The sequence below is a fragment of the Podarcis vaucheri genome, assembly GCF_965113315.1.
Source record: "Podarcis vaucheri genome assembly, chromosome: 1".
Classification (NCBI taxonomy): Eukaryota; Metazoa; Chordata; class Lepidosauria; order Squamata; family Lacertidae; genus Podarcis; species Podarcis vaucheri.
In genome coordinates, this window is record NC_138759.1 from 69,877,777 (window position 1) to 69,905,734 (window position 27,958).

A 27,958-nucleotide genomic window follows, 5' to 3' on the forward strand; every position below is an offset into this window, starting at 1 on the left:
TTTTCTTCCAAGAAAATATCAGCAGGTTAGAGGAGATCCATCTTGTGGCACCCAGATGACACGTGCTGACCTGGCCTCTTCATCCAGCCCGCGGGGGATCCCCTTTTTGTGTGGAAGGGGGAATGACAATGTGCCCTCTCCTCTTTCAGGTTTCACCCGTGGCTGGGCAGCCCCCAGCAGCCCCAACCAACTAATCAATGTGGCAGCTGGGCAGCTCCTAGTCCTCCCGCCCCCCTCCGGACCCCAGTCCCTTGGCTCCTCCCACTTCATTCATCTCATCTGTGGTTGCCTGTTGGCGCCTGTTTGGGTTTCCTCGCCTGCAGCCAATAGCGGTGAACGTTGCTCAGCAGCCAGAGCCACAGCCGCCTGCTTCTGTTGGGGCGAAGGGAGGATTCTGGCGTCTCCTTCCTCAGCAGTCGGGCGGGAGTAGCCAACTCCGGAGGTGGGGGAAAGCATCCTTCACCCAAGCAGGGCAGCCCGCTGAAGAGAGGCCGGCTGTGGCGCCCCGCGGTCCGTGCGCGCTGGCCTGGAGTTACGCGAAGGCGGGAGAGAGCGGTTACCTCAGAGCTTGTGGCTCTGCAAGAAGCAGGTATTGAGGAGGAGGAGGCGGCGCGCGCGGTGGGGTCGGGGCTGAGGCGGCCGCCCTGGGCGCGCGCTGACGTGGGCTCGGCGGGAGTGGAGTCCGCGCGCCCAGGAGCGGGAAGGACAGAGGGGCAGGAGTGGGCTCCTCGTCGCCGTCGTCGTCCAAGGTTTGGGCTGGGCTGGCTGCTGGGGAAACGGCCCTCGTGCAGGCAGGTCGTTGTTCTCCTCCCTCTCCACCCCGCAACGTGTGAAGGGAGAGCTGTCCTGCAGAAACTTGAAGGGGGTTCGTGTTCCTCCGCTTCTTCCCGGTGGGCTCTTCCTGCAGGATAAGAGGCACCTGGGTTCTTTCTGTTGTCTGAGGATGTCGCGCTGCTGCAACGTGTGTTTCTGAGGGCTTCTCAGTTGCGCGGGCGTTGCTGCAGGCGTCCCTCGCCTGAGTTCAGAGCACGGGCGTCCTAATTGAAATTATAATTTGAAAAACCAAATAAATAATTTTTTTAATAAAACAAGAGCACGGTGTCCTCGCTCTTTAAAGCTGCCTCCTTAAGACGGCTGTCCAAACACCCTTCCCTTGAAACAACGAAGAGGTGGGATGGGAGGAGGAGGGGTGGTGCTGGTAAATGCTTCACGCGTTATTGTGGTCTGGGGTGTATGTGGTCTATGAAAACTTATGCCCAGCGATATGCATAGTCTTCTACTGCATATCCGTTTCTGAAGTTCAGGGATAAGTGCTCTTCCTTCTGCAGTCAAAACAGCAGCCCCTGCACGTAAGAGGGAAGCGCCAACAAACCTGGGAGAATTGCAAAGTTGGCAGAAATGTTTTGGGGTGGGGGAAAACTTTAAGGTGAGAACCCCGGGAACAACTTATCATTATGAAACTCTTTCCATGAGGCATCCCAAAGCCATTTACTATTCAATGAGGATTCAATATGCTTGGTTGGATCCTACCTGCTATACCTATAAAGCGCATTTACCTCTCAAGGAATTCTGGGCACTGTAGTTTACCGCTTGGCAAATTTTCCCAGTATCCCTTAAATTTTCTGCGCAGAATTCTTTGCAGAAAAATGGGTTTTAATTGTGTGGGTTGCACACCACTAAAGGATTAGGAAGAAAGGTGTGTGTGTTCCCTGTGTCATGGAAATGGGTTCAGTTCCTTCTTCTTCTTCTTCTTCTTCTTCTTCTTTTTTTTTTGGCATTTATTTCCAGGGAGTTGGTGAGACATTTCTGAGGATGTTCCTGCTTGGCTCAAAGCTCCTGTTGCTGGCTGTCCTTTTTGGGGTGGCCCACGCAGCTCCTGCTTCAGATGGAGATGAGCAGCCTGAAGAAGCACTACTAAACTTTCCCAAGGATGAAGCTAGTCTGAATGAAATGTTCCGAGAGGTAGAAGAGCTGATGGAGGACACACAGTACAAGTTGAGGAATGCAGTCCAAGAGGTGAGACTTGCTGTCCAGATCGATTGGTACAGCTGTGGATGAGAAATGGGCAGAAGGTTAACCTTAATACTAAGCAGAGTGACTTCTTTTTTTTTAACATACAAAACAGAACTAGTTTGTTTGAAATATTTGCTTGAAAACCCACAGTTGGGTTGATCAGGACAATGAGAGTGTGGCAAAACATGGGGGAAACTGTGTTCAGAGTTCCCTAAATGGTGGATTGGTGGATTTTTGCTTGTTTGTCAGGAATTGGACCAATCTGTTCAGGCTATGCATTTAGATAATACGGGTTCTCTTCCTGAGCTACTTGTCTGGATAATGAGCATGCAAACCATTGGGGATATGGAAACAGGCTTAGAGCTATGTCCACCTTTGAGTATTGCTGCATCAACAGTTCACTTGCATCCTCTCTGTTCTAGGCATCTGTGAGTAATGGAGGAGTTCTTGCTGAAGGACATTAAAAATATCTGCAGACAGCATAGCTTCAAAGAATCTTACAGTAACTGGGTCTCCTAGTGTAACACTTTTCAGCAGAAGTAGTAGATGCCAGAGCCAAAAGAGAGGGGAAAGAATGTGAGAGAACAGGGCACTTAATCACAATTCTAAAATGCACACACCATGAGAAGTGCAGATACCGTACAAATAAGTTATTCATTGTTCACATGAATCCAGGTGCAGAGCTTGGAAGAAGCAGGCTTTAGGCATCCATTCCTGTCATCTACAAATCTCCACTTTCACTTTGCACAAAGGAGAGTACATTAGCTGCTGTTCCCGTTCCTCTTTTCTTTCTCTGAAGTTGCATATGTTTCTTCTGGCCAATAATGCTAGGGTGGGGGTGTAGTTTGACCTTGTTCCCTAGCCTCAGTAAACATTTTGATAATGTGAGGAATTTGCTGCAGTTAGTTGTCTGGGGTGCTTTCAAACTACTACTACACAGCCCGATATGCGGCTCCTTCCCCTGCTAAATTCATGATGGATAAAATCAGCAAATGTGGATGGCTGATCTGCTTTTGAAGCAATGCTGGCAAGGCTTATTACACACCACTGTTACATTTCACTTGCATTTTTACATTTACCTTCCATCCAGTTCTGGATACTGCTAAGTATGCCTTCTTCTGCCGATATATATATATATCTAGAATATGGTTTTGTTATCTTCCGGACCCAGGGGCATCTTCCACCATTGTCATTACATACTGTTACAGCAGGAAATGGCCATAGATTTCCTGAGTGGCATAAAAGACAAGAAGGAACAATTGAATGTGATATGGAAGATCCATATGAACAGGTTACATTGGCAATAGTAGTACTATATCCCATTATCATCCCATGGGCGGGGGAGAATTATCTTAATGCAAGGGATGAAATTTGCTCAGCGCTTTTCTAAACTGATAGTTATGTCCTACAGGAAACAAAGATTTTTGGGAGGAAAGAGATAGCTGCAGTCCTGAGTATAGTTACTAGTGAGTAAGCCTTGCTGAGCATAGGAAACCCCCCCCCATATGTGTGCCTTCCAGTAGACCCTCAAAGTTGCTTATGTGTTTACAAGTATTTTAAATGCTAGCTCATCTGAACCTCGTTTAGATTCAGGGTGGAGATATTAGTTTGTATGCTTAGATTACATTTCTTAAAAAATAAATAATTGGTTGAGTATTCTTTTAAGACTTTAGGAATGAATGGAGCTTAGCTGCAAACTCAAATGAACTTATACATGACCTGAAGGGAAACATAGAAATGGCTGCTTGAAACCTATCTAGTCTTGAGTATAATATGACCCACCTCCATATTATTGCTCCAGAAACCTTACCTTTTTGCAGTGAGAGTCCTAACTTTACAACCCTGGAATATTTCACATGCAATTTATGGTATAAGCTAAGGAACAGGAAAGCATACTTTTCCAGTGGCAAAATGAGTGCTGGTTGGATGTAGTAACCTTGCAACAGAAACACTTCTCTAAATGAAAGAAGGCATTGCTTGATTTTGTGTTTTCTGCATCTTCCCCCAACAAATGTATTAAATCTGTGCATTTGTTGTATGGGAAATTGGCTGGAAAGGATGTTATTGAATACTTGCTTTATGTCCCTGCTAATTGTCCACTGTTTATGATTCCTGGTTTGGGAACCTTTCCCCATCCTGTACACTGTTGCACAGAAATAATTATTCTGTTGTGAGATTATCATAATGTCTGTTTCTCCAGATTTAGCTTGCTCTCCTCCCTTTATCCTGCTGCTTCACAGCATTTTTTCTTCGCTACAAACTGCATGCCTACCCATCAGTTCAATTGTTTATAACTTGGCTTCTAACAATAAAAGCTTGTTCAGAGGAAACAAGTATCCAAAGTTGCATTTGAAAATGTCAGTTTCTCAAGAGTTACAGTAAAAGCTTTTTAACAGGGTTGTGTATGCATGATGTATTTTTCTTCACCTTTAACACTGGCAACAATCCAAAGAAGTGAGGGTGGGTGCTGAGGAACATAAATCTTAAAAGTAGCTTGTGTTTGAGAAGGGGACAGAAAAGAGGGTGAAAGTCTTACGGTCTGAACTTGAAGATTTTATTTTCTTGGCCAGCAGTTGTTGTTGTTTTTAAGATATGTTTGCAACTTCTTTGTGAAAAAGCTAATGGTTTCTGTCTTGTGGGGCTCCAGTAGTTAAATTTCAGTGGTTTTAATGGAGCAGCAGGAGGGAGAGAACAAGGTTTCTGTTTGTATAGTTGAGAGTAATCCAGCTGTTTCAAATTTGTTTTCCTGAGAGACTGAAATGAATATGGTTGCACTTTTCTTCATCCTGAATTTTAATAGCTTACTCTTGCATGGTTGCATTTCCTCCTCTGAAAACTCTAGATTGGAAGATAAACACCACACCCCCAATTTATTTTCTTCCCTCCTTCCTTCCTTCCTTCCTTATACATCCATTGCTTATTTGAGCCCAGGTCTGGCCTAGAATCTGTGTCAAGTTCAGGTTTGGGATATGTGAAATGATGAATGCTTTTTTGACTCTATTCAGGTTCCTTCTCTCTCTGGGTAGACGGGAACAGCTCATAGTTCTGCATCTGGGATTAGGCAAAAATCTTCCTTATCAAAAGAAATTATGTCCAGGCAAGGTTGACCCTTGGCACTTAATTTTGTAAAGGTCATGGTACCTATAAACTGCCTCTACCTTCTGCTTCTAGCTCTCTTAAAACATTTTTCACTGACACTGGTGAGATATCAGTGTTGCCTTGTTTTCTGTTATTGGCACCCTCCAGCACATTGAACTAAATGACAATGCCGTATTTTTCGGACTATTGGACGCACCGGTCCATAGGACGCACCAAGATTTGGGGGGGGGGGAATAAAGGCCAAAAAAAATTACCCCCCCCCCCGCCAGGCACGGGGCTGGGGCGGCGAAGCCCGAGCTTCCCCCTCCCCCAGAACGGGACCCAGAGCCATGCCGAAGCTGCGCGCAGCTTTGGCATCGCTCTGGGAGCTTGCGGGGCTGGGGGAGGAGGAAGCCTTCCGCCAGCCTCCAAACCATGTCGGGAGACAGCGGGAAGGGCGCGCTGCGCCCCTGCCGCTGTCTCCCGAGTTTGCGGGGCTGGCGACGGGGAGGAGCAGGCTTCTCCCCCCGCCAGCCTTCTAGACAAGTCGGGGGACAGCGGGAAGGGCGCGCTGCGCCTCTCCCGCTGTCCCCCGAGCTTGTGGGGCTGGCGGTGGGGCTCTCCTGAAGCCTGGAGGTTGTGGGGCTGGTGGGGGGGAGAAGCAGGCTTGCTTCTCCCCCCCCCCAGCCTCCAGATCAGGTCGGGGAATAGCGGGATGGCGGCGCTTCGCCATCCCCCTATCCCGCGAGCTTGTGGGGCTAGGGGGGGAGAAGCAGGCTTGCCTCTCCCCCCCCCAGCCTCCAGATCAGGTCGGGGAATAGCGGGATGGAGGAGCGCCGCCATCCCCCTATCCCGCGAGCTTGTGGGGCTGGGGGGGGGGAGAAGCAGGCTTGCTTCTCCCACCCCCAGCCTCCAGATCGGGTCAGGGAATAGCGGGGTGGCGGCGCTGCGCCTCCCCGCTGTCCCCAGCTTTTGGGTGCAGGCTGCTGCCCGCAAGCCTTGCGAGCCCGCGGGACATCCCGCCGGGCTTGCAAGACTTGGGATAGCTTCCTGAAGCCTGGAGAGCGAGAGGGGTCGGTGCGCACGGACCCCTCTCGCTCTCCAGGCTTCAGCAAAAGCCTGCATTCGCACCATAGGACGCACACACATTTCCCCTTCATTTTTGGAGGGGAAAAAGTGCGTCCTATAGTGCGAAAAATACGGTAATCAGTGGGCATGCCTTCCAGAAATGTGTTGACAACTGAAGCACTGGTTACAGCTTTTCCCTTTGCTGCAGGAATCTGGGAAATCATTGTCCTCCTCCTACTCTTTCATGTTTCATAGGATAAGGGAGAACAATAATTGTCCTTCTCTAAGGAAAAACTTTTATCTCTTTCCTAACACATACATTTAAGAGGGCTCTTGTTAACATGGGGGTGATTAAATTATATTGATTTAAATTTAAATCTGACTACTATATTTGGTTTTAAAGTTCTGCCTTTGTAACACTTCTGGGTCCATTCTTGAAAAAGCTATAGGTTTCTATGCTGCTTTACTTCCTGTTGACATAGTCAGTCTCTCTCTCTCTCTCTCTCTCTCTCTCTCTCTCTCTCTCTCTCTCTGTGTGTGTGTGTGTGTGTATGAGAACCAGGAAAGGAAATGGAAGGAAGTCAGGAGGTTAAAGAGAACTTCTGAAAAGATGTTTTTTGTTTTAGTTCTTATATTCCATGTTGTATATTTTGTATTTCTCATTCTCTTTTTTTGATGGAAAACAATTGTTGAATTTGAAATTGTAAAACCAAGAAAAATCTACCATATTTACACACACATAGACATAGTCTGATTACATATGGCCTTGGACTTAATCCCAATCTCAGTTTAATTGCTGAATTTCTGGTTCATGCAAGTTGTAACCCCATACTTTAGTTACTGGATAGCTGTGTCAGTTTGCTTTGAAATGAGACTTCAGCTGTCCAAATAAAAGCCTTAAAATAGGTTTGCAGTTTGTGAGTAAATAATGCCTTTCTTTAAAATGAGTAATGAAACAAACCCATATTGAAAATAATTGCTCCACCATAAAATATAAAAAATTGTTGTTGGGTGCCAATCCATTCATTATCAGTAAAATAAATCAAGGACACTAATGAGGCTACATTAAAATATTAAGGCAAGCCATAAATAAAGTCAGCCCACAGGCCAAAAGCCTTGATAACAGAAAGTCAAAGAGAGACTCCATAGAGGAAGCCCCACTGCTTGGGTTCAGTTATTGAGAAGGCCCTTTCCTCATTCTGCTGCCAAATTTATTTATATGCTATACAGATGCTTACATGCCACACAGGGCAACTGACAACAAAACCAGCCATAATACATAATATATACGTGCCTCGAATACTGGAGGGACTGAGAGAAGGACCACTCCGGAAAATAACAAACTCCAGGCAGGTTTATATGAGAGAATATGGTCTTTTAAAGTAATATGATTCCAAGCTATAGAGGGATTGTGCTCCTAAGCACATTGGAAGTCAGTGAAGGCAGTCACATGCTTCCGATAGCTGAGGTTTCTGAACAGTTTTCAAAGGGAGCCCCATATTTAGCATTTTGTAGTAAAACGTAAGAAGATGATCTGACAAATCTAGGAATGGGCATAATTGGCACACCAGTTTCAATTTATGCAGAAGAATTCCTGCATATCCAGGCTTAGAGATGGATTCAGGAGGACACCCAGACTGTTCTGAGTCTTCAAGGGAAGTGCAATCGCATGCAATACAGCCTGAGCCTTTGTTTCCTGATCTTCTGTTCTACTGACCAATAATGCTTCTGTTTTGTCTGGGTTAAAGCTCTAGTTTGTCCATCCATATCTGAATTGTTATTAAATCCAGACACCTCCAGTAGCTTCTGTGGATTCATTAAAAGACTTTTGTATCACAATGAGCATCTGATTCAAACTTAATTCTGGCTTTCCATCCATTGTATAGCTGAATGTATCTTGGAGTGTTGTGTTAGCTAATTTGTGCAAGGTGTTAAAGCTTAAGACATGCACAGGGAGCAAAAGGAAGGTACCTGAGAGAGAGTACTAGGAAGTAACTGTCTTGGTCCAGAGGGTTTGAGAGCTTATTTTAGAATAGGATGCTGAGTAGATTACATCATTTGTATTCCTTACAAAGCTTTGTTGGCACTCTTAGGTGATTTGACTGTGGATGGCAGTCTCTGCTGGCTCTGTCCTTTTGTGTTTGTTTCCATTTTTCAATTGTTTTAATCCTATTTTGCTTATGTCACCAGGGAACTTATTTTATGGGAAGACTAAAAATGTAATAATCATTACAGAAACTGGTATATTAACAGCCCTTTGCAATGATCTGTCAGGTAGGTTGTTAGTAGAACAGAGCACTAAAAATTATTCTTATGTCAAAGATGTGTGTTCTGCTGTGTGACAAACTACACCTTTAATTCAAAGATGTGTCATACAGCAGATGAAACAGAAATGATTTTGTTGCCCGCACTTAATATATTCTGGATGTGATTAGGCCCCTGCTAAATACTTTTCTTTACAATGTGTGAACTCCCATTTCAGTGGAAAACAGACCTCTAGGAAGAGTTTCCTGTAATGTAGGAACAGCTAAGTATTATTACGCATATGCCAGAATTTCCATCATATGATCCTTCAGTGTATTAGGTTTACACAGTAAGAACACTTTTCCTTTTTCCATAACACTGTAGCTTGGTTTTGGATATTTCAGCACACAAGAATGTAATTGATAGTAGTAAATGGAAAGGAGAGTCGGTAAGGAATATAAACAATGTCCACCCAACACTACAATTCTGATTTATAACACATCACATGCTTTCCCTAAAGTTGAACATGTGACATACATTGTTAAAATTGCTGCAACCCTGAACAGAGTCTGTGTCCTTTGTGCTGAAGAACTGAACAGTGTACTTATGCACATGGGAATATGGGAGTGTTTATTCATGAGTAGAGTTTGACTCTTATTTGGAAAATAAGAGCCAACCCAGTTAGCCCATTCTGCTAGCTGAAGCCAGAGCAAGGAATCCCACTAGCATAACAGGGCTTTCCCCCTCTCCACCTGTGTACCTCCTCCCCCAAAACTGCTCTGGAGGGTCTTGAAAATCTCCAGAACTGCACATGGTAGAAAGGGAAGGGCTGTCACTCCATTGGGCAAACAGGAACAGTTGCATTGATGGAATGGTCTCCTTAATAGTATGTTGAATTCCATCCTTAATCTGTTCAGTAATAATCTGTGCTGCCAATAAACTCATATGGGTTGGCATGCCGTTTGTGTTAAGACCTGATCCCTGGTTATGTGAACACCTCCTTGCCCTGAATTCTGGACTCTTGCAATAGCTTAAACTGGTCTGAATCTATCACCATGAGTACACTGAGAGTGGAATAAGAGGACATGGCTAATCTGTTTATTCATGAAGTGTGAATGAATATTGAATTTCTCTCAGTTCTAATCATACCTGTGGTTCCTACCAGAAATGATATAAAAAGCTTGTTCACAAGTCCCAACTCCTGTTTTTGAATAGCTCCTAGTGGAGCCTCCTGGAAGTGATTGTGATTGCAACAGGGGTAGCATCTCCTGTTTTGCCACCACCATACCTGCTCCTGCCACTACCTTGCACCCTGTTGCATACACTGCTGGTGGTGAAGTGCTACCACCATCAGCACCAATTTCAGGCAAGATTGCAGTGATCTGGGGTGATATCCTGTGCAATTTTGGTCAAGATTTGCCAAAAACATGCACCACTGGAGGAGGCAGCAGGACAGGCAGGGTACCCATGGGGGTGCCACCTGGGGTATTTCTGCCACCTGAGGCAGCGCCTCACCCTGCCTAATGACTGGGCTGGTTCTAGATTGCAATATAGGTGGGTGGTGAAGTTGACTTGAGAATGCATTTAGCCATCTGCTCTAGCCTGATTATAGGTTTGCCTTCTGTTTGCTCAAAGCAAACATAACACAGTTTCTTAGTTCCATAGTTCTAATGTGTTAGGACAGTTCAAACATCTATCTTGGGAAGTACAGGAATAGGCAAATAATTGAAGAGGAGGGGTGGATTACTCTCTTCCCTTAACAAGCGATAACAAAAGCACAGCAAACTGACTTCTCCGTCAAACAAAATAGTAGCAAACAAAGGAAAAGAGAACTTTCAGTGCAGTAGTCTTTAAAATCTCTTATCAGTGAACTAATTCTGTTTGTCTCTTTCCTTTTCTTTCCCATGAATGGGTGTGTCTGTCTTTTTCCTTCTCTGGAAAAAAATTGTCACACGGACATTTTTATAAATTGTAGCATTTCTAGGTTTGGCTGGACAGGAGAAGTATTACGTTACACTTTATATCTGTATACCACACACTCTAGCACACATCAAATACCCAAATGGGACTAGATAACTTTGCGTTTACAGTAAGCCCTCAACTTGTGCAGGGGTTATGTTCCTAAAGCCATGTATAATTCATACTTAATTTTCTAATTCCAAAGGCTACACAGTAGGTTATGTTTAAATCTGCAATGGATTCCTATTGGTGGCACAATTCGGTTGCTTAACTGCTTGGAGGCGGTTGGAGGATGGTTGGTGGTTAACAGATTGAGCTTAAATCCTGACAAGACTGTTTTTGGGGGACAGAGGGCATGCAGGTGAGGGGAACTCCCTGGTCATGAATAGGGTAACTGTGCCCCTGAAGGACCAGGTGCGCAGCCTGGGAGTCATTTTGGACTCACAGCTGTCCATGAAGGCACAGGTCAATTCTGTGTCCAGGACAGCTGTCTACCAGCTCCACCTGGTATGCTGGCTGAGACCCTACCTGCCTGCAGACTGTCTCGCCGAAGTGGTGCGTGCTCTGGTTATCTCCCACTTGGACCACTGCAATGCGCTCTATGTGGGGATACCTTTGAAGGTGACCTGGAAACTAAAACTAATACAGAATGTAGCAGCTATACTGGTGAATGGGAGTGGCTGCCTGGACCATATAACACCAGTCCTTAAGTATCTTCAGTGGCTCCCAGTGAGCACAATTCAAGTGTTGGTGCTGACCTTTAAAGCCCTAAAGGGTCTCAGTTCAGTATACCTGAAGGAGCATCTCCACCTCCATTGTTCTGCCCGGACACTGAGGTCCTTAATGTTTGATATTTTTGTATGTTTTTATATATGCTGTGAGCCGCCCACCTGTAGTATTAGCCAGTGGTGGCTGGTGGTGTGGAGGACAAAGCAGACAACCATATGCAGAGTCAGAGTCAGGGATAACAAGAAGCAGAGCTATTGGTAGTTGAAGTCCTGCAAGGCTGCAGTCCTGTGCATGCTGACATGAAAGTAAGCCCCACAGGACTTACCTCAGAGTAGAATGCATAGGGTTTTGTTAATCATCACAATATAATTAGTCATTACATGCAGGAATAATACATCGTTCCTATGGAAAAGGCAGCAAACATTGTCTTTAGGAAGGAAATTATTTTGCAATACTCAGTTCTAGTCCGGTGCATGTTTGCTTAGAATCTAGCCCTGCTGAATGCAGTAGGACTTGCTCCCAGTGTTTAGATTGTGATTAGCACATTTTCTCCACACAGGGTTCTTGTGCTTTTAAAGCTGCAGGGGAGGCAGATGTACAGGTGTAGCTTTTCCTAGAATGAAGATTCAGCAAACTTGACAGCCTGCTTCAGCCATCAAAATGAATCACCATGTTTGAACAGTCAGAGATTAGTTGCAAAACTCTTTCAGGGCATGCAAACCTGTCGGACCCAGAGACTAGCTAGCTTAAGACCCACAGTGTATGCCAATCAGATAAGTAAACAAGAAATCCCTCACCCCCAACCCTGCATTTCAGGTCCATTTCAGGGCATGCAAGGACCAGAAGACTACTTTGTTTGCTCTGAAAGCAAGTAAAATTACAGCAGTATGGGGAGCATTGATGCTGCTGGCCAGGTTTGGACATGGCTGCTGCTGTCAATGGTCAGCATTCTGAGAGTAACTCTTGGGAGTCAGTTGTCAGTGCTTGAAGCTAATTGATTGTTCAAGTTAGTACTCACAGTCCTTGGAGCTGATTGTCTGTGGCTGTCTGTCATGGATATTATTTTTGCAAATAACTGTGTCCTTGCCCTCTTTGGAGGCTATTTTTTTAGTGGGAGTTACTTTGTTTTCTGGACAGTTATGGGATCGGGGCCAGGTCACATTGATGTAGGCAGAATGTAGAGTCTCCAATAATATACATAATTTGTTGAGTGGTGCCTATAATTAATAATTGCTTTAGATGCTGTCTAGTATTTATTACTTGTTTTGATCATGATTTTGCTAGATAGAGGCAGAGGAAGAAGGTTCTAAAAGGATAGAAGTTGACTTTGAGAAGCTACCGGCCAACTACCACAATGAATCGGACACAGATACAAAAATTGGAAATAAAACCATACATAGTCACCAAGAAATTAATAAGGTAAAGAGCTGCATTTTGTCTGTAATTTATATTGTCTGTGCCGTGGTAACAATTGGATTTCAATAATACCTTTTGCACTGCCCCTGGAAGGCTGGTTGAAAGTTTACAGCCGCTGGCAGAATCATGCTGCCCATGTGCTAACAATATAGTAAAGTAACTTTTGTCCATTTCCAATATCTGGGCCCAGGCCAAGGTGTTGGCTTATTGCCTTATAGCCTCCTTTTGACTCGCCTTGAGGTCTGTGGAAAGTAGTCTAGAGATGCTCCTACAATGGTTACAGCCTTGGACTGCAACACTGCCCTCCATTTCTGTTGCATGTTTGGTGAACAAAGCATTCCAAATATTTTTACATAGTAAGGAGTAAATTTCATGGTTTCTTTTTTAAAAAATGTGCGCCCCTCATATCTTTCATTTGTATCATTTCCTTGATGATAGTACAAAATAATGGGTATTTTTTAAAAAAATAGGGATTAATACATGGGGATTAGAAACACCCCATATCTCTGTTTAACTGAAATGAATTTAAAATATTGATTTAATGTACTGTGTTTATTTGCAATGTTAGGCCACAGATAACAAGACTGGATCGACTAGCTATTCTGAAACTATTATTACATCAATACGGGAAGGAGAGAGCAAAAGGAATCATGTAAGTGACTTCTGCTTTTGAAAAGTGAAGACAAACTCCTAACTTTCCCAAGATGTCCAGCGCTGTATATAATGGGCAGATTCCATTCCTCTTGTCTCCCTGCCCCCACAAAAAAAAATCTGGTGGTTCTCTCACTCCTCTAGAGCAGGCATGGGGGTGGGGTGGGGAGGAGAAGAAGTTCCAGTGCAGAGCCCAAAGTAGTGGAACTGTTTAGTTGGATAGCGCCCAATGGCTAAACTGTTAGGGTTGATGGATGGTCCATTTGTTTCAGTGATTCATATTTATAGACTGCTGTGTGCCTCATGTAGAGAACTGAAGTAATAATGTGCCGCTAGAGACAAGGTTCAGGTGCTTGTTTCTGCCATGTCTTTCCACGTGGCGTGGGGACAATGTTGGGCCTCGGGAACATGTGTGAATGGCATGCAAACTTTTGGCAAATCCTGCATGCATTGTAGTCTGACTTGCCCAGTTTGCACAAAGGTTGTGTTGTACCGTGCTTGCATTCTGCTAAGGTAATTGTCACTGTGCATCCCATTAGCTAGGCCAGAGTTAAAACCATCAGATCACTCGATACCTGAGCCATGGCATCATGCAGAGGAGGACAAATGTTCTGTTGTGATTTTTGGCTTATTCCCTCCTCTGACTTGCTTTGCTATTAGTAGGTAAAATTCTAGCTGACATTAAATACAGCGGTTGAAAAAATTGCCCAAGTCTCGTGCTTTTAGAAGAAAAGCCATTTGAAGTCCATATAGCTTTTAAAATGTTACTTTAAATAACATGGACACAAAGATAATAGAAGCAAAGCCTTATTTTAGCACTCCCCTCACAGAAGAGCATATTTCACACTCCCATTTTGGTGACAGCTCAGCTGATGTCCTTTCTGGCCCCCAAGTGAAAATATCTATTCCTAGTCCCTAAGAACAGGAACTGGGCTTTTTGCCAGTACTGGCACCAGAGTCCAGTTCTTGGAAGGTGCTGTGTTGTTGAAGAGGCGCCATTTACATACTCAGACCAACTCTACCTTACTCAGATTTCGGCTGCGATTGATGGCACTAAGATGGATATTAGGCTTTCATCCAAGAGTTTTATGAACTTGAGCTGTGAGCTGATGGAGCTGAATAAATTGTGGCTATCCATTGTGGTGCCACTTGTGTATTTTCTTAAACCTACATTTAATACTGACAAAGTTTAAAATAATTTCTCAGATTTTCAGTCTGGAGCAATGTATACTTTTAATTTTATGAAGCTTTTATTGCTTTGAAATTGTGGATCATAGTCCATGTTTGTTTTGTTTTGTTTTTCATCAGAGGAATTCTGAAACAAATATTGGAAAGCCTCAAAAGATAATTGATAGCAATAAGTGATGATGCAGCCTTGAAGACGGTGCAGGCTTATACACTGGTGTTACTAGTAAATATACTTTATTTAAAATACTTAAATTACATATTTCCCTACATAAGTGCAAGGCAGCTAATAAAAGAATATTAAAATATGATAATTCTAAAATAAATAAAGAATAAAGAGCCAGCAGGCAAAACAATTAAATCTGTGCTTTAAATGTGTGGTGTGTGTCATTCCTTAGTCAATTTGTATTGGGTTGAAGAAACTTACCAGAAGTCTGAGAAAACCCCTCTTGTTGTATGCTAAGCATCTGAATGTATAAAGCTAGGATGCTGGGCATCTGCTCCTTGCTTCAAGTCCTAACATATACTGGACGATATAAAACATTAGCCCCCTAGTTAATTGTATGCAAGCCTTGTCTTTGGGAACGTAAGTTACTAGAATTGCTTTTGAAGAAATTCCCCAGAAGAGGTGCACTAAGAAGCAAAGCCCCATAGCCTCTGTGTCTGCAGTCTTACCTATGAGTCTTCAGCCTTTTGGAAGCATTGTCTCTGTCCAGTGTTAAAGGGTGGGGAAAGTATAAAATGTCACTTGGTTTTGAAAATTTATGGGTATAAACTGGGAGTATGGTGAGTGGGATGATACAGAAGTGCTGGAAGCTCTTGGCTCATGCAGTATATTCATGATGTGATGGAGATGGATGTGGGAAGATGACACTACAGTTTCCATGTACTCATCATTTGCTGCTTATTGCTGATCCCAAATCAAATCAGCAGGTGTAAACAATATTGCAACCTGCAGCTGCTATAGCCCATCAAAAAGAATGCTGGCACGCTAAATTGAGTTATAGGTTGTTTGGTTTGTTAATTTGTTAAAATGCCCTAGCCTGCAGTAGTTCATTGCAAGGGGGACTGATAATCAACTAAAACAAATCAATATAAAACAGAACCAAACCAAACCAAACCATGAAAGCACAGTAGAAATTTTAAAGCATATAGGTGATAGCCAACTAAGTCAAGCCCAGAGTAGACCCAGTGCAATAAATGAACTTACGAGGGAACTCTATCAAATCTCATTGCCCTAAATAAGAAGCTCCCACACCACACATGGATCAGGTCCATGAATGCACAATAAGTAAATGCTGATGGGGTAAACTAGGCTGTGTGTGTGTGTGTGATCCTCTCAGTCCAGCTGAATCCAGTGAGTGCATGAGAAAGAAGCATAGAGGAATGACTAATATAAACTGGAACCACTTGGATAAAGTTAAGCTTTTTATGTCAGCTAGATAAAATCTTATTTGTTCCCTTTTTCTGATTAAGACTTTCAAGGGTTTTTTTCAGCATCTTTTGCTAATGAGTTTTTGAGCTGGAAGGCTGAGTCACTGCTAGCTGTTGTCAGGAATGCAATCCAGAAGAATAGTGCCACCAAACCAACATTTTATTCACTGCGGATCTGAGCTTTTCCTTCGTCCTGTCAAAATAATTCATGACAAAAATCTGCATGGTAGTTCTGTTGCACTTGGAAACATTCCAGTGGAAAAAAGGTGAACCTATGGTCCTCCAGATGTTGCATTCACATCATCGCTGGCATTTGCCCATTGTTGCTGGAACAGATAGGACTTGGAGTGCAACAACATCCAGAGGGCCGTGCATTTCCCATCCCTGCCATAGAAGTTGCAAGACCAGTAGAAAACAACCAGGTTTTCTTGGGTAGTTGATGTTTCAGTTAGTCTGGACCCAAAATATTCTTGAATACCAAGAATGCAGTCTGACAGATCTTGCATATGCAGTGCCTTCATCTGTCCCTGGAACACTAAGCGCATCTAATGTTCAAAGGAGAGAACAAATTCTCCCACAGTTTTCCAGAATGCTCCACAACACTACTTGAGAGACAGTTTGCTTTTTAGAAAGAGTGTTTCATAAGCACAGCTCAGTGGTGAGTCATGGAAAGTTCTGATGCAGCTTGCAACAACAGAAGATAATGTAGGCCAGACCTTTAAGTCACAACGTATTAAAAATTAGTTATGTAAGGTGGCTCTGTATGAATCCTTCTTGCATGACACAAGGTAACATCAGTAAAAGGTAATTCTGACCCACATACGTAAAAATAAATATAGACAAGCCTGAAAGTGCTGAGCTTCTCTGGCATAGTGCAGAATGACCCTTTTTAAAAAAGTCCCACTTTAAAGAAATACTAAAATGAAATGGAATTTATGCAAACTTTAATAAAATTATGTAAAACCTGAATGAATGAAAACATAAACTTATGGTCAGCCCTCTCCCCATCTCTCCCTGATCTCTGACTCTCCAAGTCAGATTTCCCATGGATACCTATCATAGCTTTAAATAAGCTGTTGACATAGAGAAGCTGCATGCACTATAGAAGACATTTGTCTATTTGCAGCTCTTCAAGTATTTTCTAAAAGTTACTTTATATAGTAGCAAAAGCAGACCTGAGGTAGATGAAGGTTACATACAAAGTTTTGGTGCAATTTACAATTTATTTTTGTACAAGATAATGCAAAAGGAAACAGCCTGGGTGCCAGTGAGGGAAACTGAGTTTTCTGGCGGAGTTGACCTCAAGTCTTGTTAGTCAAAGTCTCAAGCGCTTGTGAACTGCTTTCATGTTGACTTCCTTATAGGCAGCTTATATAGCTTATCAGAATTTAATGCAGTCTATTTCATAGAATTACACAAGTGTTCTTTTCCTCATAAAAGAGAGCCTTTGAAAACACAATTCCACCTAGCATAAGAAGAGTGTACAATCCATTGTGACTGGTAAGTCTTGAATTCTAGGTTATTGAGGCCAAAGTTGCTGCTCTTGGAATCTGAGACCCATTAAAACAAGCTTCTAATATTAGGTGAGTTTAGCTGCTCAGAATCAGGACCTTATTCTGAAGGATGTTGACAAACTCAAAGGGGGTTCCCTGCCTTCTTATATTTTAAAATTCACAGGCCTCTCTAACCAAGCATGACTTTTAATCAGTGTGGAAAGTTGGCAGTTCTTGACAACTAACTTGTTTTGGAACGTCAAGCTTTCTTTCTTTCTTTTCCTTTTCTTTTTTTCCTTTTTTGAGATTAAACTATACCACAGTCTGCCCACCGCAGATACAAAGGGACTGTGTCAGACAATGAAATACTATTTGTTGAGACAATGAAACAATGCTGTTAAAGCAAGAAAACTGCTTTTCTTGCTTTCTCAACATCATCTGTGAATGATATTATATGTTTCTACCTTGCTACCCACCCCACACAGGAGCTCAAGATTGTGTTACATTATCCTCCCTTTCCCCCCTTTATCTTTGCAACAGCCCTGTGCGGTAGGCTAGGCTAAGTAAATATAGGTACATAAGCAGCAGCTCTTGCCAATAGATTGTGAGGGGTGGGGATGAGGGTGTAGGAGGCCCAATCCACATACAGTGTACCTCCGCCAGGAAATCCTGTTGGCAGTCCTAGATGCAGGTGTTTTTTTCCCATTGATTGGGGGATGGCTAATGGAGGGGTGTATGCCTTTTGTTGAGCCAGACATCCTGGAGAGTGAAGTCAAATGGGCCTTAGAAAGCACTGCAAATAACAAGGCCAGTGGAAGTGATGGTATTCCAGCTGAACTGTTTAAAATTTTAAAAGATGATGCTGTTAAGGTGCTACACTCAATATGCCAGCAAGTTTGGAAAACTCAGCAGTGGCCAGAGGATTGGAGAAGATCAGTCTACATTCCAATCCCAAAGAAAGGCAGTGCCAAAGAATGCTCCAACTACCGCACAATTTCACTCATTTCACATGCTAGCAAGGTTATGCTTAAAATTCTACAAGGAAGGCTCAAGCAGTATGTGGACCGAGAACTCCCAGAAGTGCAAGCTGGATTTAGAAGAGGCAGAGGAACCAGAGACCAAATTGCAAACATGCGCTGGATTATGGAGAAAGCTAGAGAGTTCCAGAAAGACATCTACTTCTGCTTCATTGACTATGCAAAAGCCTTTGACTGTGTTGACCACAGCAAACTATGGCAAGTTCTTAAAGAAATGGGAGTGCCTGATCACCTCATCTGTCTCCTGCGAAATCTCTATGTGGGACAAGAAGCTACAGTTAGAACTGGATATGGAACAACTGATTGGTTCCAAATTGGGAAAGGAGTACGGCAAGGCTGTATATTGTCTCCCTGCTTATTTAACTTATATGCAGAATTCATCATGCGAAAGGCTGGGCTGGATGAATCCCAAGCCAGATTTAAGATTGCCGGAAGAAATATCAACAACCTCAGATATGCAGATGACACAACCTTGATGGCAGAAAGTGAAGAGGAATTAAAGAACCTTTTAATGAGGGTGAAAGAGGAGAGCGCAAAATATGGTCTGAAGCTCAACATCAAAAAAACGAAGATCATGGCCACTGGGCCCATCACCTCCTGGCAAATAGATGGGGAAGAAATGGAGGCAGTGAGAGATTTTACTTTCTTGGGCTCCATGATCAGTGCAGATGGTGACAGCAGTCACGAAATTAAAAGACGCCTGCTCCTTGGGAGAAAGGCGATGGCAAACCTAGACAACATCTTAAAAAGCAGAGACATCACCTTGCCAACAAAGGTCCGTATAGTAAAAGCCATGGTTTTCCCAGTAGTGATGTATGGAAGTGAGAGCTGGACCATAAAGAAGGCTGATCGCCGAAGAATTGATGCTTTTGAATTATGGTGCTGGAGGAGACTCTTGAGAGTCCCATGGACTGCAAGAAGATCAAACCTCTCCATTCTGAAGGAAATCAGCCCTGAGTGCTCACTGGAAGGACAGATCGTGAAGCTGAGGCTCCAATACTTTGGCCACCTCATGAGAAGAGAAGACTCCCTGGAAAAGACCCTGATGTTGGGAAAGATGGAGGGCACAAGGAGAAGGGGACGACAGAGAATGAGATGGTTGGATGGTGTTCTTGAAGCTACTAGCATGAGCTTGATCAAACTGCGGGAGGCAGTGGAGGACAGAAGTGCCTGGCGTGCTCTGGTCCATGGGGTCACGAAGAGTCGGACACGACTAAACGACTAAACAACAACAACAACATGCCTTTTGTTATGTCATGCTACCACGGCAACCACTTTGTGTCATGCAGTGCCCCTCCATGGCAGCCATTTGTGGCTGGTACCCACAACACTTTCTTAAAATTCAAAATGCACACACTGGCCCAGTGACCCCTACAGCAAAGAGTGGTTCTATTTTAATACAGTGAGTTGTTAAAATATTAGTTGTATCAAGCCTAATTTAGGCACTCTCCTGTTAAGCCCAGCTCTGTACTCTAAGAGTGATATGGAACATTAAGTGTATTTTGGGTAGACCCATTGAAGTCAATGGTCTCAAGTAATTTAAGTCCATTGATTTCCATAGTCAGCATGACTTATAAGTCAGTAAGGTGCCAACTACATAGCCAAGAAATGAGGAGGAAGCATTCTTATGATTCGTGATTTCAACATTCTTCTTGGTATAGCACTATAACCATTTATATAATTATAGTGGTATAAGTGGCTCTTTGCCTTTTTCCACATCATTCCGCAGCTTATACTGTCTGCAAAAGTACTTGGAAAGTATTTAAGCTAGAATACATCTGATGAGGTCCATGGCAATATTTCTAAGTTATTAATCCTTCAGTGTGCTGGCTGCTAGTTTTTTTTTTAAATGTCTGAAACTGAAATCTTCCCCAAGCCTAAAAACAAGGAAGATGTAAAATTTAAACACGCAATAAACTGCTTTGCAATAAAATCTTGTGTTCAACCTTTTAGGGAAGTCATGTACTCTTTTGAGAAACTGATGAAAGGAATCCAGCTAGGAATCCAGTTCAGCCTGAAATATGTCCATCACTTTTTTACTTGTCTGCCCCTTTCTTACTGCTATGTAAGATGTTGGACTCTTATGTACCATTTGTAGCAGCTCTTTGATATGACCTGACATAATATATTGATCTAGTGTTACTGAATGAGTGCATCCAGGGAGGTCAACACAGAATTGTTTTGCTGTTTTCTGTGACGTGGGACAAAGTTTGGCGCAACTCTGCATGTACTGTATGTGATTGCAAAAGGATATTCTTTACTTTCAAGTAATAGGTTGACCGCATAGCTTTGCACAAAGCAATGTGTAGGACCGCAGTGTCCCAGTCTGCTACTAGTAAATCTTAGCTGCATGTGGTGTTATCGCAGCAACTATTTCTTCTATACTTACCAAAGGTATGTCATTTCTTTTCTCAGGAGTGCATTATTGATGAGGACTGTGAGACAGGAAAATACTGTGAATTCTCTGGCTTGGAGTACTGGTGTCATGTTTGCAAAACTCAACACACAGTGAGCATTGCATCCCCCTTCCCCCCATCTAGCTCTTCTTAACGTGGCAGGCAGGCTGAAGTTATATAATGGAACTATGTTGATTGTGTGATGCCTAGGTAATGTGAATAATAGGGACTGGTAGAGTACAGGCCCTATTTATTTTAAGTACAAGAAAACCAGAGTGAAGGTGGTAAAGTATTGATGAAATGCCTGCTGAACTCTCAACTTAAATTGGAAACATATGGTTTTAATTGTTTATATCTGAGCCTTAAATGTAATGACAGGAAATACCCTGTTTAGCATGGTGGAAAACATAATCAGATTTTTCACAGGAACAGGATTCTACATTTAAGTCCAACCTTTAAACTAATAGCCAAAATAGGTTTATTCAGATAAACTATAATAGGGTACTTTACAAAGGTGCCCTTTATCCTCTTTACTTTTGGATTTTTTTGAACCCTAGCTTGTGCCATTGGTCTACACCAGCTTCCAAAAAGTATTCAAGAACCGTCCCACATAGAGCACATTACAGTAATCCAGACTTAGCTACATTTTGATCAGGAGCAAGTCACCCCACTATATCTGTTTTTTCTTTGTGGTTTGTGTTGGTGTGTTTCTTAGGCAATGCGACATGTTTTTATTTTAAGCTGTTACAGAATTACGGATGCAGTGATAGTGTGGACTTTCAGAATTTAGGTCAGTGGGATTGTTTAATGCAGGTCTATGAAGACGTTCATGCCCGATGCAAGTTACTGTAGCCAGGTTATATTGACTGTATTTATGATGTTGTGTGTCCCATGATGATTAAGAACCAATTCAGCATGTGTGTGTTTATTTTTCTTTCCTAAGCAATGCTCTCGAGATGTGGAGTGTTGTGGACATCAACTCTGCGTCTGGGGTGAGTGCGTGAAAGCTGCCTCAAAAGGAGAAAATGGAACGATTTGTGAAAACCAGAAAGACTGCAATCCTGGAATGTGCTGTGCATTTTCAAAAGGTCAGCCACTACATCATTTTCTGCTGTTGTTCCTATTCTTTCCCTTGCACGAGAGGCCAAGCAAGAAACTACTTCAGTGTGTGAGCTTGCATTTCCACTGTATATTGCTCTTCATCAACCTTCAAGATCAGAGCAGTCTTTCCCATTGGTCTTAGTGGTTCGTTGCGCCAGGGCACTGGCCTCTCAGGGGCACCCTAGTGAGTGGGGGAGCTGCACGGCTTTGCCGGCAGCCTCCTCTTTCCCTGCACACAAGCCAGCTGCGCCCCGCCAACTATATGGCTGGCGGGTGTGCAACTTCCTTCCCAAGCCTCTGCAGGAGGAGAGCGATCCCCGCAGAGGCTTCCCTCCCAAGCCTCTGCATCTGCTAAAGACGGCCCTGCTCCCGGTCATTGTCCTCCTCCTGCTTTCTGGCGAAAGGCGGTGTGCAGCCTTCCTGGGCTGCCTTCTTGGGCGCCCCGACACCGGAGAGCATGTCCACCAGCACGTTTTCCTGCTTGACCGCCGCCGCCACGCCAGGGATCGGGGCAGTGGGGGAGGCAGAGGACGTTTTCCACCTCCACCTCCCTTGTTTTGGAGTTGGGGGGGGCGCTGGAGGGATCTTTGCACCATGGCGCCGGATATGCTTAAGACAGCCCTGTTCAAGATGCTTTGGGCTACAATTCCCATCAGCCCCAGCCAGCATGGTCAGTGGTTAGGGATGACAAGAATAATAGAATCTTAGAGTTGGAAAGGACCCAAGGGTATTCTAGTCCAGCCCCTGCAATGCAGGAATCTCAGCTAAGGCATCCATGACAGATGGCCATGCAACCTCTGCTTAAAAACCTCCATGGAAGGAGAGTCCACCTCTCGTGGGAGTCTGTTCCACTGTTGAACAGCTCTTACCGTTAGAAAGTTTTTCTGAATCTTTAGTTGGAATCTCCTTTCTTGCAACTTGAAGCCATTGGTTTGAGTCCTACCCTCCGGAGCAGGGGAAAACAAGCATGCCCCTCCTCCATGTGACAGCCCTTAAGTTATTTGAAGACGGCTGTCATATCGCCTCTCAGACTCTTTCCAGGCGCCTTCAAGCACTCCTCATAAGACTTAGTTTCCAGACCCTTGATCAACTTGTTTGCCTTCCTCTGCACATGTTCCAGCTTGTGGTGCTCAGAATTGGACACAATATTCCAAGTATGGTCTGAGTAAGGCAGAATAAAGGTAAAGGTAAAGGGACCCCTGACCATTAGGTCCAGTCGTGGCCGACTCTGGGGTTGCGGCGCTCATCTTGCTTTATTGGCCGAGGAAGCCGGCGTACAGCTTCCAGGTCATGTGGCCAGCATGACTAAGCCGCTTCTGGCAAACCAGAGCAGCGCACGGAAACGCCGTTTACCTTCCCGCTGGAGCGGTACCTATTTATCTACTTGCACTTTGATGTGCTTTCGAACTGCTAGGTTGGCAGGAGCAGGGACCGAGCAACGGGAGCTCACCCCGTCACAGGGATTCGAACCGCCGACCTTCTGATCAGCAAGTCCTAGGCTCTGTGGTTTAACCCACAGCGCCACCAGTGGTACTATTACTTCCCTTGATCTGGACACTATACTTCTGTTGATGCAGCCTAGAATAGCATTAATCTTTTTTTTGCTGCTGTTGACTCATGTTAAGCTTGTGTTTCACCAAGACCCCTAGATCCTTTTCACATGTACTTCTAGTAAACCAGGTGTCCCCCATCCTATTTTTGTGCATCTGGTTCTTCCTGCCTAAGTGTAGAACCTTACATTTGTTCCTATTGAAATTCATTTTGTTAGCTTGTGCCCAGTTCTCCAATCTGTTACGGTCATTTTGAATTCCGATTCTGTTTTCTGCATCATTAGCTACCCCTCCTAGTTTGGTGTCATCTGCAAATTAGATGAGCATCCCCTCAATTTCTTTATATAAGTCATTTCTAAAGACAACAACAAGCCCAGGACAGAACCCTGTGGCACCTCACTTGTCACCTTTTTCTAGGATGACGAGGAATCATTAATGAGTACTCTTTGGGTTTGGTCAGTCAACCAGCTACAAATCCACCTAACAGTTCTCTTTCAACTCACATTTTACCAGCTTCCTTGTGAGAACATCATGGGAGTCTTTGTCAAAAGCCTTACTGAAATAAAGATACACTATGTCCACAGCATATCCCTGATACTCCACGTTTGCAATTCTATTTAAAAAAAAAAATCTAATCAGATTGGTCTGATATGACTTATTTTTGAGGAAACCGATGCTAGGTTTAGTAATCACAGCATCCTTTTTTAAATGCTCACAGACTGACTGTTGAATGATCTGTTCTAGGACCTTCCCCAGTATCGATGTCAAGCTCACCGGTCGGTAGTTACCTGGGACTTCTCCCCCCTCTCCTTTTGAAGATGGGGACAACATTTGCCCACCTCCAGTCTGTAGGGACCTCACCTGTTCTCCAATAATTCTCAAAGATAATAGACAAAGACTCTGAAATTACATCCACAAGCTGCTTTAGTACCCTTGGCTGCAGCTCATCAAGCCCTGGAGATTTGAATTCATTTGAAGTAGCTAGGTGTTCCCTTACTACCTCTTTTCCTATATTGGGCTGCAGCTGCCTCCTACCACTTGCTTGTTCTTCATCTTACTTTGGACTTAGACAAAGAGTTGTACTCCAAAACAACTGGAGCACAGCAGATTGGGGGAGGCTGGTATATATTTATGTGTAGGAGAAGTCTGTGGCAGAGAATAATCCATAAAATGCACATCTTGTATAATACAAAATTTGGCGAAATGGTAAAGCAGTGTTCTTGACAACTGAGCATGATGCTATAAAAATAGTACTTAAAAAACAACAACACACCTCTGGATGATTTGTGCGAGATTTCCTGTCAACTAACAGCAGTTTTCTTAATCTTGAAACTCCTTTCAGTCTACTTTGTATTTGCAAGGTGGTTGATATGGGAGGTTGTGTTTCTTGAGGCTCTGCTTTAGAGATTTTACAATGCTTTTGAGGAAAAGCTCCCATTGTCAAGAGTATGAAAATGAGAACAAGGCACTGGGAAAGTCTTCCTGAACTTAAATTGGAGAGGTAGCATAGTCCTATACACTTTCACCTCAGTCCATGTCCCTGCCCTTCTGTGATCTCGTTGGATGTCCAGAGGGCAGCTTGCTGTCTTGTGGCTTTTTTCTCATGGTCAGCCAGTATGAAAGAGAAATTGTCAGAGGAAGAGATTTCCCATACAAATTATCACCATATGGTATGTTGGTAGCAAGTGTTCCCACTAGCTCTTAGTCCTCTGCCATCTGTAAAATAGGATTAGCATTGATCTCAAACAGCTCTTATGGAATGAAACAAGGTACTGTAAAGAAACAAGATAAAGGTAATTGAAGCATCTTACATAGAATAGATGCTGATAATGTTGATATCTGTTAATAAGCAATGGCTCCCATTTCCCTAAGATGAACATATCGGTTCTTTTCAAATAATCCTAGACATCATGTTTATCTTTTTACTCATACCTTGAGCAGGACATGCTGTGTTGAGATTACTAGCTGCTAATGGTATGCTAATAGTATTAATTTCTTCTGAGTAGAACACCACCCTTTATCACAAGAATGTGCAATAAGTGAATTTGGTTTTCAGGATGGAGATATGCAGCCTTTTGTTCTGAGAGCACTAAAGGCTTGTTTTAAGGCCTTGAAAGCAAGATGGTACACATATGACTAAATACATGTGCTATATTGGTTAGGGTTAGGATTCCTGTGGATCTATTTGTCATTAGTAGTGTATTGTGTCCTTGTAACTTAATTAAGTGAATTAAGAAAGTTTTTCTAGGTGAACCCTTAGAATTTGTTGGAAGGAAAAGGACTGACATTGCTATGCAAACTCAGCTTGTCTTATATTTAATATTAGGCAAATTTATATGTATGTATATATTCCTTATTTTACACATTCAACCTGCACATATTTTGCATGTGAAACTGAAGAGGTCAGACGTTTTACTGGATTTTCCAATTTTTACCTACAGACCTTCTGTTCCCTGTGTGCACCCCATTACCTGGAGAGAGAGAGCCTTGCTATGATCCCTCAAACAGGCTTCTTAACCTAATTACATGGGAGCTGGAGCCAGATGGAGCCCTCGATCGCTGCCCATGTGCACATGGATTCATTTGTCAGATGCAGAGGTAGGAAAATTGATTATTTTTCACAGCAAGAGCAGGAGCAGATCGTGTGTGCACACCTCATTTTTCACTGATAATAAACCCATTTTCTGGACACGCGGCTTCCTAGACAAGCCTTCCCTGCCTGTGGCTTTCCAGATGTTACTGGGCTTTTAACTCAGTCTCTGCCAGCATGGCCAGTTGTCAGATCTTGACAGGAGTTAGTCCAAATATATGGAGGGTACCAGGCTGGGGGCTGAATGTGCACACTGCAAAAATACTTGACTGCTAATTTTTGGGGTGGACCAGGTCTCATCTTCCCAAGAAACCTAAGAATACAATCCTACTTGTTCAGGCTTAAATCAAGGGCACAAATTACTCAAGACTAACTCAAGCCTCTGTGGTTAAGTGGTTAAGTTTTTCTTCAGTTCAAGTGGAGCTAAAGAGTATTAAAAAACCGAAACCTAATTTCCATAGGACATAAATGCCATGAATATATCAGATTTGCCTTTCTTTTGACCCTAACTGAACAGTGGCAAAAGAAGGGTTATCATTTCAGAGTTCAGGGATAATGGAAAGAATTTTCAGTAGCGCTGGTCTACTTTTGGATATATCCAAAGACAGAATTGCAAACAGGACCATTGCATTTTAAGGGTACATGTTCCGGCTACTTTTAAAATGCTTCATAGCCTGAAGCAAATTACATTTTGGACTGGTTTCTCACACTTGTATGCATGCTTGCATAGGCACTTGTACAACTTATCTAAGAGAAATGCACAACTTTCTCAACAGGCATAGCAGTGATTCTCTGTGTGAACTCTCTTTCAATAAGACCCAAAATGAGGAGAAGCCTTTACCAGTGGATGAAATATCACTTCTGGATTTTGTAACCTCACACATTCCTGGCGACTATGGAGAGAGATTGATTACAGAAGTACAGGAAGGTTTGGATGAAGACTTAACTGATCCAAAGAAACTGGATCTGATTTTTGGAGATGAAATGTAAAGTAGTTAAGCAAGTTAGTCACACTCACCATTCTAGCAATTTAGATAGTGTCTTGTTTGATAACTCTAAACTTGCACCCCTTTTCACTACTGGATATAAGTGCAATAATTGAGAGTATATTCTACATAGTTATCTTCTTCTGCCCTTGCATGATCAGATGAGGTTTTCTCTTTTCAAGCTCAAACCAAATTCTACACTAAAATGTCAAAAGTTGTCAATGGACACTTTTGTGAACAAGTTTGAGTTTTAAACAAGGCATGATTTGAACTTGTTGATGGATAGATTAATTTAAGTCTATTTATGATTATTGGTGGTGGTTTGAGCTCTGCATTTTATGTATATGTTGCTTGTTTTTCCAGAATTTGTCAAGAGCCTTCTTGATTTTTGGACTGGGCATTGTTTTTATTCAGTCTTTTAAAATATAACTAATGACACTGCTGTAACTGTATTTTTGAAAAACAGCAACTACAGGGACTTGAGGTATAAAAGATGAGAATAGTCAGTGTGGCATGTAATTTAGCAATAATTAGTAAAAAGCATCTCTAACAAAGATCTGAGTGGGGTGAAACTTTAACATTAAATGGATAGTAATCATTCCTCTAGATAGCTATTTTATCCCATTCTAGAAGCAAGTTCTAGAAGGCATGTATGTTTTATATACAATGCATATTTGCTATTGAGCACTTACAATAAAGCAGTATGGTTTGAAAAAAGGCACATGGATCCTACTATCTTCCCTAGTAATGGGCACAATCTAGTAATGAGCCCCTCTCCTAGTATTATCTATTGCAGCCCTTACCTGGTGATATGACCAATAGGCTCACCTGCTCCAGCAGTCACGCCCCTCCCGGAATAATGCTAAGAACCACCAGGTCCAAACTTCACAAGTAATTTATCCTAAACCTGTTGTGAGGCCTTTTAAACTTTAGGAAGACCCCAAACTTGTTAAGGTTTTTCGTTACAAAAATGCCAGAAAAATGTGATTTTTCTATTGACTTGCCTAAGATCCAGGACAAAGTGCCGC

The 27,958-nt window shown here is 43.0% G+C and overlaps 1 protein-coding gene across 4 annotated transcripts; it reads left to right on the forward strand.

Annotated features, from left to right (window-relative positions):
• Positions 1 to 299: 299 nt before the first annotated feature.
• DKK3 (dickkopf WNT signaling pathway inhibitor 3) lies at positions 300 to 27,647 on the forward strand. Of its 4 annotated transcripts, none has more exons than XM_082194779.1 (8): positions 300 to 589; positions 1,789 to 2,016; positions 12,376 to 12,510; positions 13,076 to 13,159; positions 20,723 to 20,815; positions 21,647 to 21,791; positions 25,796 to 25,952; positions 26,721 to 27,647. In XM_082194779.1, the coding sequence occupies exons 2-8, from the start codon at positions 1,813 to 1,815 to the stop codon at positions 26,932 to 26,934; spliced, it is 1,032 nt and encodes a 343-aa protein (XP_082050905.1). In that variant the 5' UTR covers positions 300 to 589; positions 1,789 to 1,812; the 3' UTR covers positions 26,935 to 27,647. The 4 variants fall into 4 exon arrangements, with proteins under 4 accessions (XP_082050905.1, XP_082050907.1, XP_082050906.1 ...); XM_082194781.1 differs by lacking the exon at positions 300 to 589 and adding an exon at positions 727 to 749; XM_082194780.1 differs by lacking the exon at positions 300 to 589 and adding an exon at positions 750 to 865.
• The last annotated feature ends 311 nt before the right edge of the window (positions 27,648 to 27,958 follow it).